Source organism: Leptinotarsa decemlineata, unplaced genomic scaffold (genome assembly GCF_025532065.1).
Source record: "Leptinotarsa decemlineata unplaced genomic scaffold, Ldec_3_MD MMD2_tig00000882_RagTag_RagTag, whole genome shotgun sequence".
NCBI lineage: Eukaryota > Metazoa > Arthropoda > Insecta > Coleoptera > Chrysomelidae > Leptinotarsa > Leptinotarsa decemlineata.
The window spans coordinates 9,328,204-9,348,329 of record NW_027412556.1 but is presented as its reverse complement, the minus strand read 5'-3'; the positions used below and the strand labels follow the sequence as shown (position 1 = coordinate 9,348,329).

At 34.7% G+C, this 20,126-nt stretch overlaps 1 protein-coding gene across 2 annotated transcripts in view; it reads right to left on the bottom strand.

Moving 5' to 3' along the window:
• Nucleotides 1-2,367: 2,367 nt before the first annotated feature.
• Lim3 (Lim3 homeobox protein) overlaps nt 2,368-20,126 on the bottom strand; it is a 90,220-nt gene continuing 72,461 nt past the window's right edge. The window contains exons 1-7 of one of the 2 annotated variants that reach the window (XM_074174950.1): nt 18,035-18,278; nt 14,211-14,385; nt 9,098-9,300; nt 4,583-4,766; nt 3,955-4,106; nt 3,301-3,498; nt 2,368-3,189 (exon numbers count right to left, since the gene is read on the bottom strand). In XM_074174950.1, coding sequence (XP_074031051.1) covers nt 3,044-3,189; nt 3,301-3,498; nt 3,955-4,106; nt 4,583-4,766; nt 9,098-9,300; nt 14,211-14,385; nt 18,035-18,131 — 1,155 coding nt within the window. In that variant the 5' untranslated portion in view covers nt 18,132-18,278 and the 3' untranslated portion in view covers nt 2,368-3,043. Of the gene's footprint in view, nt 3,190-3,300; nt 3,499-3,954; nt 4,107-4,582; nt 4,767-9,097; nt 9,301-14,210; nt 14,386-18,034; nt 18,279-20,126 lie in introns of those variants that run through there. The other variant, XM_074174949.1, reaches the window with a different exon arrangement.

Here is a 20,126-nt window from a genome sequence, read left to right as displayed (position 1 = left end):
TGTAAATTAGGTGAGAAAGCTATCTGTACCTTTAGTATTTTGAATTTCAAAATGATAATTGTTTTCAAGTGAATATTTGCCTAATGATTTTTCTTCTTCACTATAATCTTGTGCTTGAACAAATTGAACCTTCGTTTTTCAGTTAACAATCAATGCATTTCTCATTTCAATTATTTTCGTATTATAGTTCAGGAGTGGACATTACAAAAGGCGTGAATTTGGAAATTATTATCTTGTATCTTCTATGAACATGAAAAACTATTACTTATACTACATTTATTGCCCTTATTTATTTTATTACCATTTTTTCCATCTGTTTCATACGGAAAATATTCTAATACTATTACCACTAATTTTTGGCATCTCTTCTTTAGTACTAATAATAATCTTCGAAAGGAAGTCAAGATCTACTCGTGATTATTTTGTAACATATTTCACATCTTCATCTTTCCTAAAAACCGTATACCTAGCAATTATTCACTGTACTGTATTCAACTCTTTGAATAGTTTTTTGTTCGTTGACAGTTACTTCTGTTTAAAATCTGCTTTTCCGTTAATCAGCTGTCGCCCCCATGTATATCTTTAATACTATTTGGAAGGTGATTGTACATTTTGCAGCCGTTATATATAATTGAATCCTCAACGAGAGTGGAAGATGGTAATGGTAGTTTGAGATGGTTACTTTGACGGGTGGGGTATCTATTCCCTGTAATGAAACTTTGTTTTTTGTTTATTTATGAGACACACTGTTTCAAGTATAAATATAGACACTACCGTGAGCATGTTGTGTTGCTTGAAGTGAAATCTGCACGAACTGCGAAGTTTTAGGTTACAGAGGTATCTCAGGGCTCTTTTTTGTAAGACAAAAGCACTTTGAAGAACACTACCACTGCACATTTCCCAGAATGGAATACCGTATCGCAAATGTGACTCTATTGAGGAGTAGTATACTGTTTTTGCGGTTGGGTATCCTAGTTCGTTTGCAGCAATTTTCACAGCATTATAACCAGCGGACAATTTTCCATTCAAGTTTTTGACATGTTCATTGAATTTGAGACCGTTGTCGATGTAAAGTCTTAGAAATTTAGAAAAAACACTGTTTTCAATAATCTGGTGGTTTAAAGAAATATCAGCAACTGCACATTTGAAGGACAGTATCTTAGTTTTCGATATGTTGAAGAATGAAAGATTCGAGTCGCACCACTCTTTGATCTTTATTGTATCTGAATTAATGATTCGATGAAGATCAGCTTGCTTATCATTATGCCATAGTATGGTGGTATCATCGGCGAACAGGGTGACATTTCCTGTAACGTGTCGTGAACCATGAATATGCTTTATTTTATATTATTTTGATATTATTTTTCAAATTTGTCTCGACGTCCTACCTTTTAAACATTTCTCACCGTAACTATATTTTTAACTCGACCATAGATGAATTTTCATATGAGATGGCAAGTAGATGGTAGTTTTTAAGGAGATATATGGTTGGATGAACGATAAAACGATTATAATCGGTATAATTTATTAAATAATGTACATATAAATAAACAATAAATCAAATAAGTACTTTGACGACTAGAATGTTGAAACAGATACTTATCATTTTCATGATTTGTTGATTTCATTGACTAGAACAATAATTGTTTTTCTGAAATGTAAATATGTACTTTGTAAATCAAAAGTTGCATCGAGTTCTTCAAGTTTCAGTTGCCCCACATTCGGACCACGACAGGGTGACACTGGTGTGAAAAATTGGTAACAAGTGGGGGATATTTTTAACAAGAAACTGAGTAAATAATTTTTCAGTGTCATACCTTCATTTAGAAGTTACAGTCATTGTTACAATACTTCAAGATGTATTTGAAAATTGAAATATCTCAATTGGAAGAAATATGTTCGATATGAAAAATTTATATAATGCGGTGAATGAGGACAACAGTAATTAAAAAAAGTTATAATGTGGACATTGTTGTTTTAGACATAATGTAATAGTGTTTATCAACGTAATTGAATCCTTGTATATTTTTCTACGCTTTCATTTATTGGATGTACCTTCCTTAATGTCATTTAATAAAAAAAATCATTAGTTGCTCAGAAAAAAAAGTAATGAATATATGAAGACGAGAGTACGCTGTAGATAATTTTTTTTAAACATTGGAGGACTACTCCATGAGGAAAATTTTCAGGGGAAGAAGTTCCACAGATCAAAAGACCGTACAAAAAACTCTGAACATTAAAAAAATATCGTTGAGCACGTCCAGTTTTCGTCGAAACTGTGCTAGAATGATGAAGGAAGTCTTTGGAGTCTCTGACAAAGAGGAGTCATTCATGGACGTCGAACAACTCTACTTTGACAGTAGAAAGTAGTATTTGAGATCGAATCAGATCTATACCTTGTAGATAATTAAAAGTTTCTGGGGCGAGAAATAATCGGGTGTCACAAAATAGAAAGCCAAGTTTTAACTAAAGCAATGTGTAAATATTTCCAAAGGACAACCTTTTGCTTCAGTATTTTATTAATGGCGGAAATCATTAATGTGGCTCGCAAAAGCGATGTTGAAAAATATGAACTGATGTTTTTCTAACGATTCTAGTATATGAATTTTTGAAAATGTTTGACTATTGACGTAACTTGTGGTGAATGAAAATATACTGTTGATGGAAATATTTCACGGATTTTCATCAACTGTCATAATTTCCAATGGGTTTTAAACTGTGATAACACGTAAATCTGTAGAGGAATACTTCTCAGTTAACACCTTTCCAACCGCATCTTGGGATTTTCAACCAATTGACATATTTCTTGACAGACTAATGTGGAAACCTCCTCAACCCGTAAGGAGACAACAGAAACATCTCTCATTCACAGCCAATTTCAATATTTCACTGAAAGAAAATTTTGTACATAAATTCTTTGAAATTGACTGGTTATTGTGCACAAAAACACATGTATCATGAGACATGAATACAGATATGAAACTACTTCGGATATCAGTTTCATTTTTGGTAACATAAATTTGATAGTTGGTCTATTGAAGGGTCAGTAGTGTGCGCTGGACGGTTCTCCCAACCACGAATCTGGACTTGGAGGAAAGTCGGGATAACCTCGTGGACTGCTGTCGTTGCTAATATCGGTATCGGCACCAGGTGGCATATTGTGTGATAACATTCCTGGTCCTCCTTGACCTGAAATGATCGAAATTAGTGGCTTTGGAGTGGAATGCCATACATAGTACGGAAACTGGTAATTAGCTGCAGGTTGAAATTGAAAACTACAGTTATTATTTTGGAGTTTACCTAGGCTGGCGTAAACCGACAGTTGGTCTGGATACGGAGAGAAATGGTCATGCCCATGTGGAGGAGTATGCCCAGGTAAAAAGGACGGTGAAGAAGCCCCATGCAGAAACGAGGGCCTTCCAATTCCATTGTGTGGCGACGAACCATCTTGGTCTAGTCCCATGTTCACAACTGTTCCATAACTGTCGTCGCTGAGATCTGTCATAAATTTAACAAATGAGTAATTGAACTACTATCATTTCTGTTTTACATTCGTCCAGAATCATCACCTATGATAAGATGAAACACACACAAATACTTTCAGACAACATCTTTATTTTCTAATAACGAAAACAAAACAAAATGGTTTAGACTTTCACGGCTGAGGTTTGCAGTGTCAGCTGTCCGATGACAGCAAGCCATGATGGTTAAACCTCTGAAGAAGCTAGCTACTCGCGCTAGCGAAACGTCAGGAAGAAATTTCAAAAATCCACGGCTTTCAAACTCGAAAAGCAATGACACTGAAAACAAAACAGTTAACTTTTCTATTTGGCTGAATGTGCCATACAGAAGCAAAAGCCAAGAAAACCTTGCGAGAGAGAACCTTAATGTTAAATACTAGAGAAATGAAGATATGTGTGAAGAGCTATCTACCATACTGTATACTCATCTTACCATGATGACTGAAGCTGTCTAGGTCCACTTTCATTTCGTCCTTATCCAATAGTTTATCGTGTCTTGGTGAAGAACCCCCTTTCATGGATCTGAAGTACTGGCTCCATCTCGTTCTTCCTGCATCTTTCTTTAATCGTTTTTCTTTCGCTCTCCTGCAATTTCGTCTGATTTCAATTTATAGAATTGAGTGTCACTCGATAATTTCGAAGTTAACAATACAATTGCCTCTCGAAAAATAATGGCAATATGATTTAGAAAACTTAGATATATCTCCCTTCCAAGATGTCATCTACAGGATCAACAGAGACTTGAAACATGAATATCAATGATAAACGAGTCTCCCAAAGGAAGGTCGTTGTGAATTCGAACTTCGAAATCGATTGACGTGACTCGTCTTTTGTCTTTCTCTATAGCTTTCTAGCTAAATAAAGAATTCGAGAATTCTACATTGGACAGTGCTGTTTATGCCCATCAAAGATGTCGCACTGGTACTGATGAGACCTATGGTGGGACAAAACAGTGTTGTCTGGTTGCATCACAAATTCTTTGTTTTCAATCTCTGATTTCAAGTAGACTGCGATGAGGATTGAGATCAAATAAATTAGCAGAGCGTCATATTATTTCTTACCTGTTTTGGAACCAGACTTGCACTACTCTCATATCCAATCCTGTATCTTGACTAAGCTGCTCCCTGACATGTCTTGCAGGTTTAGGGCTATTGTTATAAGCTGTTTTCAATGTTTCTAGTTGTTTTGCTGTTATTGTCGTCCGAGGCCTTTTGTTGGGTTGGTCACCATCTAAACATTCTGCAGCTACAATGAAAAACTGTTTTAGGTATGTTGATACTGCCGCCTTGCAAAAAATCAAATAATGAGTATAATGGCATTAAGTTAAGATAGGTGTATGTTTCACTTTTATATCTATCGAAGCAATCGGGAAGATTGATTCCTTCATCAAAACATCTATTATGAACATAATAATTTTCAACAAAGGAAAACACTGTGACAATTATGGAAGATGACTAAAATCGCTTGAAAGCAATTTTTGGCATTTTCGACTTCACTTGAGAGGTGATGAAAATGTCCCATTGTTTCAAGAGTTTGGCCTTTCATTATATATAATGAGTGACTGTACAAAAGCGTTCTTATTTGTTTCGGTAGGATTGAAGTTGAATATGATCTTAATAAAATATATAGTTTGAATTATCAAAATAACCATATGGAAAGATTCAAATGTTGAATGAGGTTAGGTTAGGTTTGGTTTGGTTAGTTAGGTTATATTAGGTTAAGTTCCTCTTCTTTCTCCTGGTTTTCCTTTTCTTTCATACATTCTTGCTCTTTCCTTAGCTAATAGACCAATAGAAAAAGTTTCCCTTATTACCCCTATTGCCTTCGTAGAAATTGTCTTTTACAAGACCAACTCTGTGTGGACAATATCATCTTGGAGTAGGTTTGAATTTCCATAGCTCTAGGGGTCCCATATACGTGGGGAAAACCAGTGGATCCAAGTTATGAGGAGAGGCATAGACAATGAGTTTATGGCAACAGAGATGGGTTTCGAACACAGAGATAGCGCAATGGTCCAAAAAAATTGGTTCCAAAGCTAGAACCAGTACTGTAAGGACTACAGAATATTTATTGACTCAATACCTCTCTGAACATGGCTCCTATAGAATTTTTACCTGTGTGCATGAGGAAGAGAGGAATGTAGGGAAATCTCTCGAGACAAACAGTATAATTGTGGTTATTCTAAGTGGTAGAGAACAGTGGAGACAAGGCCACGAGTTTATTAAGAAAGTCATGTGTCAGAATTTGAGCAGGCACCACCAGTACCCGAGAAAATGTCTTAATGATGGTTCCAGGTACTGAAAAGGGCGAGCGATGGATTTCAGTGGGTATAAGGAGTCTCACACTACGAGGAAAAGGAATAACGTTGTATTGCTCATGAAGAATTTCCAACCAAGGAATAAAGGTGAGGTAAAGTTAAATGAGGTTTGGTTAGGTAATTTCTTGCAACGTATGTGATGGAAGAACATATTCTATAATTATTAAGGTACTGAAAGGAGGTACGGAATGTAAAAAAATAAAAATTTTGTCAAAATAATCAGAAAACAACAAATGTTTTATTTAACATGTTAACATCAATGAAGATTAATATTCATTACTACAGCCATGAATATAAAGATCGTCATGACGAATTTCGTATCATACAGGGGGATATGTTTTTGGGCCACGAAATGTTTTTCTCTCGGCTAGCAATACAATTTTCTTTTCTTGTTTAATCCATGGAAAGTGGATCATAAAAGGTGAACCGTGTGTTTTTGTAAGATTGTTTTATCTCTTTTCTATGCAGTGAGTTTTCCAACTGGGTCTACGCATTGAAATTCAATAAAATATCTAACTCAGGAGAGGACTATTGTTTAGATCAAGTTGTTCATTGAGGATAATATAATTGGAAATTTTTCTTTGACCTGTTTATTTCCATACACTCCAACAGATTCATCATTTTCCCTTTTTCGCATGTGTGGAGAATTTTGAAATTATCTTTATCTATTTTATGTTTCGAATTTTGAAAATGTTCGTACATTATTGATTTTTTTTATCCGAAATGACATGTTCAAGGCACCTTATATCAAAATTTCTACCAGTTTGGCCTGTAAATATATGGCGGGGCATTTGCCACATTGTAGTCGATATATACCAGATCTCTTCCCTTGGTATAATTTACTTTTGGCACTGAATAATCTAAATATTACTGGAGTTTTTTCCCACCACCAAATCGTTATTTTTAACACCTCGATACGTGTTTCGATCACCAAGTGATCATCTTCAAGAGGAAGAGTTTAAACTCTTCAGTGCATCATAAGTACTGAATAATCTGTTTCCTAAATTTCTGTTGGATGTGTAGGATGTTTGTAGATTGAATTTTGAAAGATAATTTTCAATATTCTCGGAGATTCTACCTGAATAACTTGAATACATTTGTGTTATGGTCTTGTGGAAATTGAATATAGTTTTTTCATTACTGATTTTTGTTGATATTTCATTATAATATTGTTAACTAGAGTAGTAGGTATTTTGTTATTAACTGCTATTTGTTCAATGATTGCGATTTCGGAGATTTTTGATCAGAAAGGGGTATTGTGAAAACCATATGTATCATTGACCTGAACGCAGACAATTTCTGATAAATCCGGTTGAAAGAGTTAAAAAGTATTGTGCAATCTGTGAATGTGTTTTTTTTGGAAGTCGATAGAAACAGGAAAAGTAGGTATAAATTACTCAGATTTAAATTTAATCTAGTTAGTTTTGAAAAATGGTGTAATGACCGAAACAAGTCAACAATAAAGAAATATCGTGGAAAATAGACAAAAGGGTGTTTTAGTAGTGTATCCTCAGTTAACAAGAATTTCCACAAAATAAACAAGTCGTCAATCAAAGAAGTATAATATTTGTCGACTTAACGATGTCAAATAGCCCTCAATGACCGGTAGATTATCTGTTCATGATCGGTGAAGATAGCTGTGAAGTATTCGATTTCTAGAAAAGCCTAACGATAGCAGATATCTAAATAGATAACAGTTACTATATCTTGAATGAATACGATTAAAATTGACATAGTTAGGTTTAAACAAATTTTCATTGAACATTTTTTGTACCAAACAAAATTCTATAACAAACCTCAAAATCAAAACTATATTTGATTCCTTCAGTTAGAATCAATGACAAATATGCTGCCATTTCTGACGTACTTCAATAGGATTGTGAGGTAATAATGATTATGTAAAGTTAACTTGTTCAAATGTTACAGTAAAAAGTTCGATTTCATTCACATGTCATTATTTACGACGTAGAATAATATTATTATACATGAGTTCGTTCATTGTCAGGGGCTGGAAAATTCACTTTTCAATGTAAGTCCAAGTAAAATATACATTTTTTTTTCGGTAACTTCATATGTGTATAAAGCATGTTACATATCAGTCTTGCGCTCTATAAAAATTGAGATGATAACGTTTTGATATCGGGATTGTTTTTAAAATTATCCACTTTAATGAAACGAATGAAAACACTTTTGTGTAATTTCCACTAGTTATTTTATTTTTACGACCTGTGTCGGGTTTTACCCCATTATCAAGTATAAAACTAACATGTGAAATCTGAAAACTAGGTTATTTAAGGAGTTTCGTTAGTTCACACTTCCATTGTCTGAAATGATTAGAAAACCCGAAAAAAATTGATAAAATTGAAAAGATTAGCTAAAAAAATAACTGAAAAAAATTCAGTTGGGTAACAGGATCCATTTTAAAAAAAAACAATTGTTTTCTTGCCCACGTTTCGAATTCTATCAAATTCGTCTTCAGGACTCGAAAAGTAGTGTCTTCGTGTTAATATTACTATTTTAAAAACCATTAGACGTATTAGATACATAAAAAAAATGAAAAAAACATTGCAACAACCAAATTTTAGAGACAACATCAATACAGAACGACATGAAACAAACGAAACGACATGATAATAATTCATTTCATTGAACTGATCAAGAATTTACACAAAATAAGCAAGTCATCAATCACACATATTGAAATTTATTGACCAATATATACGAAGAGTATTGAGCTATTATATATTGTTTCAAACAAAGTAGTTCAAAAGTCCAACATTAATGTCTAAAAATTGAATATTACTGGAGTTTTTTTCCCAACACCAAACCGTTATTTTAACACCTCGACACGTGTTTCGATCACCAAGTGATCATTTTCAAGATGAAAATCAAACTGGTTTGGTCTTGGGAAAAACCTTCAGTAATATTCATTACTACACCAAAGGTTTAAAACAGTGCATAACAAGTTCAGAAAATTGATCAATTCAACAGCCATCTTTGCATCAAAACTCTTTTTTTACTAGTTGAAAACCCATTTGAATTGAACACCTTTTTATACAAGCTCTTTCTGATAAGCCATTTCCCCATTGAAAGATTATAGTAGTAATTTCATTTTATAATTTCTTTAGATTTGCACTTTTTTACTTTTTCACTCTATGGTTGAACATATCAAGGAGATTAGCAGTGTGGTTCAGCCGCCAGAACCCAATTGGGTTCTCTGTATCAGTCTAAGAAAACATTGTTTTATAATTTTTCTCACCTTTCGTTTTGGCTGCTTCGTAGTCGGGTTTGCACACCAGTTTCCTGTCTTCCATGAGGTAAAATTCGTCTCCCGTGTTGAGCTGCCTGGCACACATGACGCAGGAGAAACACTGAAGGTGGTAGACGTTGTCTTGGGCCCTTCTGACGACCTGCGTGGGCGGTATACCCAGCTCACAGCCAGCACACTTTGTGCCAAATCGTCTGCACCCACAGCACGAGACAAATAGAAAAACTGCATTGTTAAATCTGAACTACTCTACTCAACAATTCAACTGATAATTCTAACGATAGGTAATTAACAAAGAGGTAACATATTGTTGTGGTTTGATTCATATCTCTCAGATCGCGTTCAAAAAGTGAATTTTGAAAGTTTATCTTCAGATAAAAATGAGCATTTAATGTGGGGTACCTCAGGGATCTGATCCCGGCCCTTTGCTATTTTTATTATAGATAGATAGATAGACATTTATTGATCATACACCAATTAACATTGGATTGATAAGTCAAAAACAGAACAATGTTAAAATGATAAAACAATAAAACACTTTAAAAACATTTTCAAACCAAGCAACACTGAAAGTAGGTGGTACACAGTACGCTGTTCATTAGCAGCCCGAAATGAATTCTGAAATACTATGAAATGCCCTAGATAACAGATAACATTTCAATTTTGTTTTGAATCTGAACAGGTTTGGCTGATTCTTCAAGTCATCACGTAGCATGTTGAAAAAGTTTGTGGATTTTTATAAGTCGAGTAGTTGACAATTTTCAATCTGAATTGGTTTCTTTGACGGGTTGTGAATGTAGGCAGCTCTTTAGATTCCTCAACGTAAAGAAGTGCTTATTCAAGGTGGAACATAGTGACCCAAATCATTTGTCGATTATACCCAAAAATTTGGAGCTACTTAGAAATGTGATTTGATGAACTCTTTATATCCAGGTTTTCACCGATGGCTCTTCCCGTAGTCGATATGTGGAATTGAATAGCAACAGTATTCGTGAAGTTCACTATTAAATTGTTCTTCTGATACCACTGGTCGAATTGATTTGATACGTTTTTTGTTTTAGCTACTAGTTCACCTCTGTTAGGGCCAGATATCAAAATTGGGGAACCATCCTTCACATGTTCGGAAAGGTCATTTATAAATAACAAAAAAATATATAAATTATCTGGCATATATATCGATCGAACCCAAATTCACAAGTTTTGCTGACGAGCTATACTTTGGCATGGTGGAAGCAGGTTGGAGCATAATTAAGGCAGAAGTAAACAATGGTGGGATGCCAATTTATTATCTTCCAATATATCAAAAACTGATTTGAATCATATAATTCTTAAGAACATATCATCGATGAAAATCCAGAGAAAAAATGTTTAGGTTTCAGAATAAACAACAAATTGAAATTTGGAACACACATTAGTATACTATGCAAAAATTATCCTCAGGTTGTTATGCGAGGAGGTCTATCTCCAACCATTTGGACTATCACTCGTCCAGAAAAGCATACTTAGCACTTTGCAAGCGCACTTGCGGTACTGAGTTTAATATTCCTCTTGAAGGTGATCACTTGGTGATCGAAACACGTATCGAGGTGTTAAAAATAACGGTTTGTTGTTGGGATAAAACTCCAGTAATATTCATAACTAGCACAAAGGTTCCAAACAGTGTATCGAAAATAATAAACAAATATTATTACAGAACCTATTCACGAAAACTTCATAAAACTACGACGACCTTCAAACCCGAATGAAAATACTGACACTGGGTCAAATTACAATAATAATAATGTTTAGAGTATCATATAAACTGAACATAGAAGAGTGAAAAAGTTTCTAAAAACTTCGCCTTTGATAAACATCCTAACTACAGAGTTTCATTTCTGTATCCATCAAGTTTCTAAAGTTGTAGGCGCAAATTTCAAAATAGAAAGGAATTTCATATTTTCTTCTCAATGACTGTTCAGACTGAAGGTCTTCCCCAATTAGTATTATTGGTGAATCTTTCTAAGTGTTCCTCATTTCAATCCAAACAATGAACCATTTAATTTAGTTTATCTGGAAACGAATGTTCTGAGGTTTCCTACTTGTAATTCTTCTTCGAAGAGAATGGAAGTATTCGATTTCAAATGGATGCTGTAAAGTTTATCAAAATATACATCAAGATCTTTAATTGAGTTACTTTGTGACAGTAAAATGGTATCTACTCGATAGTTGTACTCAATGACTGACATTTTGCTACTATAAGACACTACTTCACATTTGGATGCATTGAGATATAGTTTATTAACTTCACACCAAGTCTGTATATTTTCTAACTGTCGTTGCAATGTATTACAGTTTTTGATAGTATCGACAGGAAAATATATTTTTAAATCATCTGCAAAAGTAACTTATGACAATTGACATAGGAATACAGTGATTCCTTAATAAATAATAAGAATAGAAGTGGTCCGAGATTCGACCCCTGAGGTACTCCAGATGAAGGATTGTAATAAAATGAATCATAGCCGTTATAAGATACAAACTGTTCGCGTTGAAGTAAGTACGATTCAATGAAAAGTACTGCTGTATTATGGAAACCAAATTGGTGGAGTTTATGTAGAAGGATCATGTGATTAAATCGATCAAATGCTTTAGCAAAATCAGTATATATCACATCAACTTGGCCACGATTATCTGAGACATTACTAACATTTTGGGTCAATACAATTGAATTTGTTATGGTGGATCTGTTTGACATAAATCCATGTTGTTGCGTAGATATGATATTATGATCTGAGGAATGTACGCGATTATAAATAACAATTTCGAGAAGTTCAGCAAAGTTCGATAGGATTGAGATAGGACGATAATTCCGAGAGTCAAATGGATCTCCAGACTTAAAAATAGGACAAACTCGTGACATCTTCCATAATTCAGGAAAATTATTATTTTTAACTGCAAGACTGAAAAGGGACAGTAAGGGATAGACCAATACACCGATGCAATCTTTTATCAAAAAGGATGGTATCAAATCAGTTCTAGAAGTAAACATATTTTTTAGTTTATATGCTGCAATCAAGATTTTCTGTTTGCTGATGTTTTCAAAATTTATATTATTATAAAACAATAGAGTATGTAAGATTTGTGTTATATTATAAGTCAAAGAAATCGTATGACAATTGCGTTGAATAAATCTGGTAAAATAAAGCAATTGAATTTCAAATCAACATTTATTTTTGAACTTCAAATCAAAACAATATTTGTTTTTAAACTTTGATTAAATCAACATTTATTTGCAAACCTCAAACCAACATTTAATAGCAGGGGAGCCCACGATGCAAAATGGGGATTTACTCGAGGGTTATTGAGACATATTAGGTTGCAAAGCTTAGACGATAAGAAGAAAAAATGTTATATAATATATACCTTTTCATCGGTGGGGGAAGCGGCTATAGATTTTTAAATATGTAAAAAAATACTGTTGCATGGACTTACTCGAGCGCGTCAGATATTGATAGCATCAATGTCCTACGTATTTTTAATAATGTTGGTATGTTAATCTGATCGTTCGCATGATGTGGGTGGTTGTACGTAAGGGTTAAAAGTGAAAAGAAAACAAATTTAATCGAGCGCGTCAGATTTTCTAAGGGGGTGTTAAGTGCAACCAAAAAAAGCTCTCATTCAATAATCTGACGATTTCGATCTGACGCAAACTCGCGGACATTATTATAATGTGCAAAAAAATTCGCCATTTTGAAATACTCAAGCGCGCCAGATTGAGATATATATGGTTCATCTTTATGTTTCAGACGTGCTGTCTCAAAATCTGACGTTTATCTAGAGGGATTCGCTTAATCTGACATAAACAATACATATTTTTTTTTCAGTTCATTGAACTTAATTATTCGGGAAGCTCAGGAAATAACATGCAAATAAATAAGTGTATGTTTTTGAAAAAGAATACTTGTATTTATAAGAAAATAATTTTTAAAAAATGCTCAAAAAAATTTAATTTTTTATAATCAATTGATTATTGAATGAAGAGAAGAGAAATGAAACTTTCTATGTTTTTTACCACTTTTATTTGTAACTAACGTTACTGCAGTTTCGTCCTATAAGGACATTTTCAAACTTATATATTGTATAAGTTTGAAAATGTCCTTGTATATTGTATAAGTTTGGAAATGTCCTTATAGGACGAAACTGCAGAAACGTTAGTTACAAATAAAAGTGGTAAAAACATAGAAAGTTTAATTTCTCTTTTTTTCAATATGATTTCCTACCACGTCATAACGGCTACATCTATCAATTAATTGATTAATCAATCATCATCTTCATCTTCATCACGAACGAGTCTCTGTGATCAGCTATGATGGCGTCATGGCAACAGTCAGAGAGGGGACGAAGTGAGAGAGTAATAGATAGAGAAAAAGTGAATGGAGAATAGAGGAATAGAAACTCGGAGAGGGAAATATAGGTATCACACAGTTGCACGCAATGAACTTTATCAACGAATTTTTGTTATTTCGGCTTGCGGAAATCGTCAGATTATATATTTTTCGTTATTCTTGAATTACTTCCTTCAAAATAAAAAATAACTTCGGAATGACATTATTTTTTTACAATTTTGCTGCCATTCCCTTTCTTTACGTCACTCTCAAATTGTCAGATTACTGGAATATACACTTTTTAGCAGGTAATTAACTTACCCTACCTTAATCTGAGGCGCTCGAGAATTTCTGATGATCATTTTTTTTTACTAATCTGATCCTTTATTCCTCACAGGCGGCCTTATATATGGGGCTCATATTTGGTGGAGGTACTTAACCGGGTACAAGGTATCCCCCTGTATATTAATCTGCCGCGATTTAGTGAATCCCGAAATCCCCGCTTGGGCTCCCCCTATTATAAAGCGCAATTCGGTGAAACCATTGTTCGGCGCATCACTAATTATTATGGAGGCCCAGCTCTCTCTAATTATCAAATATCAAGGGAAATGTGGGCACAAAATTTTTATGTTCCTGGAGATGCCAACTACCCCTTTTTTCAAAGAGTTGGAAAACAATTTGAAAGTTTCATCTGTGATTGGTAAACACCACGAAATCAAAAACTCAGATGTGATACTTACTTGAAGAAATCTTCCTTGCAAAAAAGTTGTCCATTTCTTGCGAAGCACTTATCCGTCAATTGCACTCGACAGTCACTACACTGAAGGCATTTGGCATGCCAAGTTCTATCTGCCACTTTCAAAATGAATCTATCGAGGATAAGTTCGTGGCAACCGCCACATTTTGGAATGGTTGCTGGAAAAAAAAGTTGAGTCAGTCACACATACTAGATTTGCTTAAGAAATGTCATTTTATCGGTCTAGCTTTTGAAAGAAAGTCTCATGGCGGATTTATAATTGTCAATCATTAGATAATTATTAGACATTATTGAATTTAAAACTTGATTACTTAAATGTATTCCAGCAAATTTCACAACATAAACGTTCAAAAACTTGGCGACCATTTCTTCATCACAGTATTCTTTTTCTTCGACATCGTAGTTAAGCAAAGTACATTTAAAGAGAGTAGTTTTGAATATGCATTAAAATGGGAAAGAAAAATGATTGCGTTACCAAAATCCAGTTGCTTATTTACTACATGATATAGGTAGGTATATAGGGTGTAACTAAATATGTGTAAAACATTTAAGGAGGTGATTTCTCATCGAAAAAAAGATAGGATCTTTCATATGAAGAAATTTCATTGGAGCATCCCTTGTTAAGATACAGCCCCTCAAAGGAGGTACATAAAATTTGTATAACAAAAAAATTCACAAGCACCAAAAAAGTTAAAATACTGAAATTAACCTTTACCATCTGCAACGAGTACAGGCACTGTTACCGCGAGACTTTCCGAATCGTCTTGAATTTTGCAATTGGATGCTGGAAATGATTAGACGAAATTGTGACTTTCTGAAGACGATATAATTCACAGACGAATGTAGTTTTCTTCGGGACAAGATTAATAATTTTCTTAATTACCACATATGGGCTGATGAAAACCCTCACGCTATTGTCGAAACTAACCATCAAGAACAGTTTTCTCTTAACGTGTGGCTCGGAGTTATTGGGGATGATTTAATTGGGCCTCATTTTCTACCTCCTCGATTAAATAGTGAGGCATACGTTCAATTTTTAAGAGAAGTGCATCCAGTACTGCTGGAGGAAGTTCCATTGTGCGTCAGAAGGGATATGTTTTTTATGCATGATGGGGCCCCGCCCATTTTAGTCAAGTAGCACGTCAGCATTTAACTGAAACATATGCAAATCAGTGGATAGGTCGAGGAGGACCACAGAACTGGCCAGCTCGATCCCCGGATCTCAATACTCTCGATTTCTCTATTTGGGGCCATTAACACCATTTGGTTTATCGTACTCCTGTTCGCGATGTAGAGGACTTAAGAAACCGCATCATCGATGCGTGCACGGTAATCAGAGAGACTCCAGAATATTTGAGCGAATAGACATATTGAGGGTAGACATATTGAACATTTACTATGATTTCTACATGTTGTGTGTTTTGTTATTAATAAATTAGTTTTGTTTATTACCTTTTAATGCAGGTACTAACTACAAAATAACAATAAATACAGTTCGCATTCATGACGATGTATCTCTGTAGTTGTTCGTAAAATAATTTTTTGCTGCGAACTTTGGGCAAAAAACCCAAGAAACATTTTTTGTTTAGAATGAAACAGGCTATCGGGAATAAATTTTTAAATTGTAAACAAATAATAAGACAAAAAGTTACATTGGAAATAAATTTTAGGGGTTGCGTTTTCCACCCCTTACAACCATGGGGTAAACCAAATAAATTACTGGCTATGTGTCTTTTTGGTAGTACAAAAAGTCAGGTTAATTTTAATATTGTAACTTTTTCAGTGCTTGTGAAAAAATTGTTATACAAATTTTATGCACCATCTTCAAGGGGCTGTATCTTAACTAGGGATGGTCCAGTGAAGTTTCTTTATGTGAAAGATCCTATCTTTTTTTGATGAGGAATCACCTCCTTAAATGTTTTACACTTATTCAGTTACACCCTGTATAGGTAGAATATTAAAGAAAGAAGTTCATTATGAATCAAATTTACCATTATGATATTTGATTCATCAAATTTTGGGGTAGGTTCTCTAATTTGTCATGTTATAGCAAGCAAACTTGAAAAATAATGGCTGTTGCTGCCAAATCTTTTTGTGATACTGAATATGGAAAAAATAGTAATATTCAATTACAAAGATACTACAGAATCCGTTCTCATCATATTCAAAGAACATTTATAAGAGAAGTGAATGAGTATCACAAGAATTTACATACATACATCACATTCAGCGTAACTCAAAAGTAAATAAAATCTTCTCCATTGAACTATATAATTTCAATTATATTCAATGATGCGGTTTTTGAACAGGTCTCCATCATTGTTTTTCAACCAATTTTTACTTTGGTCTCGGACATACAATTGCTCTGAATGAATTTAATTTTTTCACAATTTTTTCACTTTCTGGAACTTCAATTAATTTTTGAGTATATTATATAACATTTTCGACAATACAGTTGTCTGATATGGAAGATACTATTTTCTTATACAGATTATTTATCCGATACTATGCACACAGACTATGTGAGAAACGGTAATACAATTTTTCGATACGATTTTGATTCAACGATTCGTCTTTACCCTCAAAATAGGACTCAGTTTCAAAAATTAACTATTTATCAGCACTGAATTTATTTCCATTGAGCGTTTTCTTGAGGTCTGAGAACAGCCAGTAATCGCTGAGAGCTAAATCTGGCGAATACAGTGGACGTGGAAGCAATTCTAAGTTCAATTCATGTTGTTTTGCCATTGTTTTAATTGACTTGTGACAACGTGCGTTGTCTAGATGAAACATATTTGTTTTCTTTGCCATATACGGTCGTTTTTTTGCAATTTCCGACTTCAAAGATAGTCGACGAATATCACATCACGCACATCCAAAAATACCAACACCATAAACTTTTCAACCCAATGTTGATCTTTCGGGTGCTTTGGATGAGGTTCACCAGTTGCTCTCCACTCAGATGACGATCGTTTTGATTCCGGAGTGAAGTGGTGGATCCGTGTTTCATCCATCGTCACATATCGAAAATTCCGGTTCGTTCTGCTTAAACATGACCAAACACTGCTTAGAATCATCAAGACGTCCATGTTTTTGGTCAACAGTGAGCTCGCGAGGCACCCAATTTGAACAGAGCTTTCTCATAGTCAAATGTTCATGCAATAGAAAGCCAACAAGTTCTTTTGATATCTTTACAATGTCAGCTTTTCTTTTCGATCATTCGAGACGATCTTGTGGATTTTTTTTATGTTTTCTGATGTTACTGCCACATCTGGACGTACACTGCGTTCTGCATCATCGGTGTCTCTACGACCCCGTTTGAAGTCAGGAAACCAACGTTTAATTGTTGATTCTGATAGAGCGGAGTCCTTATAAGACTTTTCAAGCCATTGCTTCGCCTGAACGGTATTTTTTTCCATCAAGCCGCAGTTTAAAATTAAAACACGAAATTGTTTTTGATCCATTGTTTTGAAAATAACAGAAGTAGTGTCAGTCTTAGCACAACAACTCACAAATTTATTTATTTATGACTAGAATATCATGAAATTTCAGTAGTTAGTTCCAACTGAAAAAAGTGGTGAATGCCAGAAAACTAACGCCATCTATGTGTTAGGTCCCAGACTTTCCAGCCCAGTAGTACGTTGGAAATATTCGAAAACATCATACATTTTTGTCTATCTATAATAAATTTAATGTCCCCACTTCTGAGTATGGATATGATATATTTCAGCACTTCTTTAGAATTGGAAATATTCTACTGAAATTGTTGGTTGGTGGTTGGAAAAAAAGGAAATAGTAAAAACTCACTCAACAGCATATCAGGTATATCATCGATCGAAATTGGTGGAACCCTAAACATTTCGATATCCAGCCCGTTCTTCTCGTCTCGATCCCCACTGATCATGTTTTTCGCACTTATCACAGGACTCGCGTCGACTTCACTTCCAAGGATGCACAGGATCAACTGAGGGCAGCGTATTAAAATGCGCCGTCGCGTGAACTGAACTTTTATCGACCCTTTGTCCGCCTACTGGTGATGACACGTTCTAGATTTGAGTGAACCGAACTTTATTAAAGAGACTATCCCTTGTTTTTCAGACCGTATCGTGGATTGGTGGACGCGTAGGGACGCCCCTCCTCGATTTATACGCCCTGATATAGGGGACTTTAGTGCTCAGGGGTGAATGCGAATTGAATTCTTGGATTCACCGACAGAGGAAAAAGCGCGTTTGCAAAAAAAGCTCGAAGGGAAAAACTATGTACGATGTTACGTCTGGCAACAAACAGAAAATAATCCACAGAAAATGGTCCAAGAAGAACATAAGTCCTAGTTGTAATATGTCAAATCTCGTTTCAAGTAGATTATCAAATCTCAAGGTAATCATACAGCTCAACAATGGTTTTGTTGCTCTTGATGTCTGATGATGAAGACTGAAGATCAACGGCCTCAGAAATAAACGTGGTTTCAAGAAATCTGCTCCGTCCATTTCTTTCGAGTCCACGGAAAAGTCTTGTTCCTCGCAGGCTCATTACGCTTTTTCACCTATCTTTTCATCCGAATCTAAGAATCTTGTTTCCTTTACTGGTTTGTACAAATTCTTAGTTGGATTTTTGTCATGTTCTTGTAGACATTAACAGATATATTCCTGTGAGCAGCATTGCCTGCTGCTGAAGTCTCTGTTTTACAGCGCTATTTTTGTATTTTGGCCAAACAGAGAAAATCTTTTCCGCAAGAATGGACGAACATAGGGCATGAGTTCAACTAGGATTGTGATCTATTACATTTGGAAATAGAATTGAATTATTCTTTGTTGAATTTGTTTTCCAATGTGGAAATTAGTGATTAGTTCATTACACGTGAATTTAGTGAGTTCGTAAAATCTCTCCTCTTTTATACCTAGTTAGGTATAATCGAAGTAACTGGTATTGTGCATACTTAAAGTGTCGGCGCCCTCAAAGGCCAACAAAACCAATACAAAGAAATAAAGCGCTGCCAAGTAGTCCACGTGGACTGAAGATTTGGCGGTTCGTATTGGATGACTTTTACTAACCGAGTTTTATGATTGGCTGAAGAGTCATAAAATTTAATTTTGAAGTCATGTTACTGTGACGTAACATGACTTCAATGTTCAGTTCAGTTCAGTGTTGAAATTTGATATTGGTGCAGTTATAATTACTTAAAAAGTTTTGTTATCTGTTTAAAATGTGTGTAATAGTAATAACGAGTGTGATAAAAACGCAGACTTTTTCCAGTGTAGTGATTCCAAAAGCGATGATGAACAATGCGAAAAAGAGATACTAGTGAATAAGATTCGAATGCATTTGAATACTGAAACACAGAGAGTCTGTTTCAATGTATATGAGAATCTACATCTCCAGTTTGGTTTCGAGGAAACAAACTATTACTAGCAATACCAGATTTGATCGCAACGCAAGACGAGACGAGACGAGATATGAACGCAAGACGCGATGTGATACGGGATTATCAAAACCTTTAGATGTTCATCTAATAAAATTGTAGGGACTTTTCCTACAACTGCTTAGTATAAAAACATGTAAATTCTTTATTGTCAAGCAGTCATCCAAATCGAACACTGTAATCGAACACTCGAAAATCGAGTAGTCGAATTCTCGAAATGTGCGTTGGCTAACCTGAACTTCCGGGTCGCCACCTGAGGAGAAATCCAGAGACAGGAGTTCTTTCTGATGCCAACTGTGGAGTGAGTAACATCGAATCCAGTCACTGAGGCTAGGCCTGCAAACACGTGGTCTCCGTTCTGCAAACCACGTGGTCCCTCAAATTCTTCTTGCTATTTTGCTGTAGTGTTTTGTAGTGGTGTTGTGTTAATAAATATTATCATTGAACACGTGTAAATAATAATTTACCTATCACCGTCCC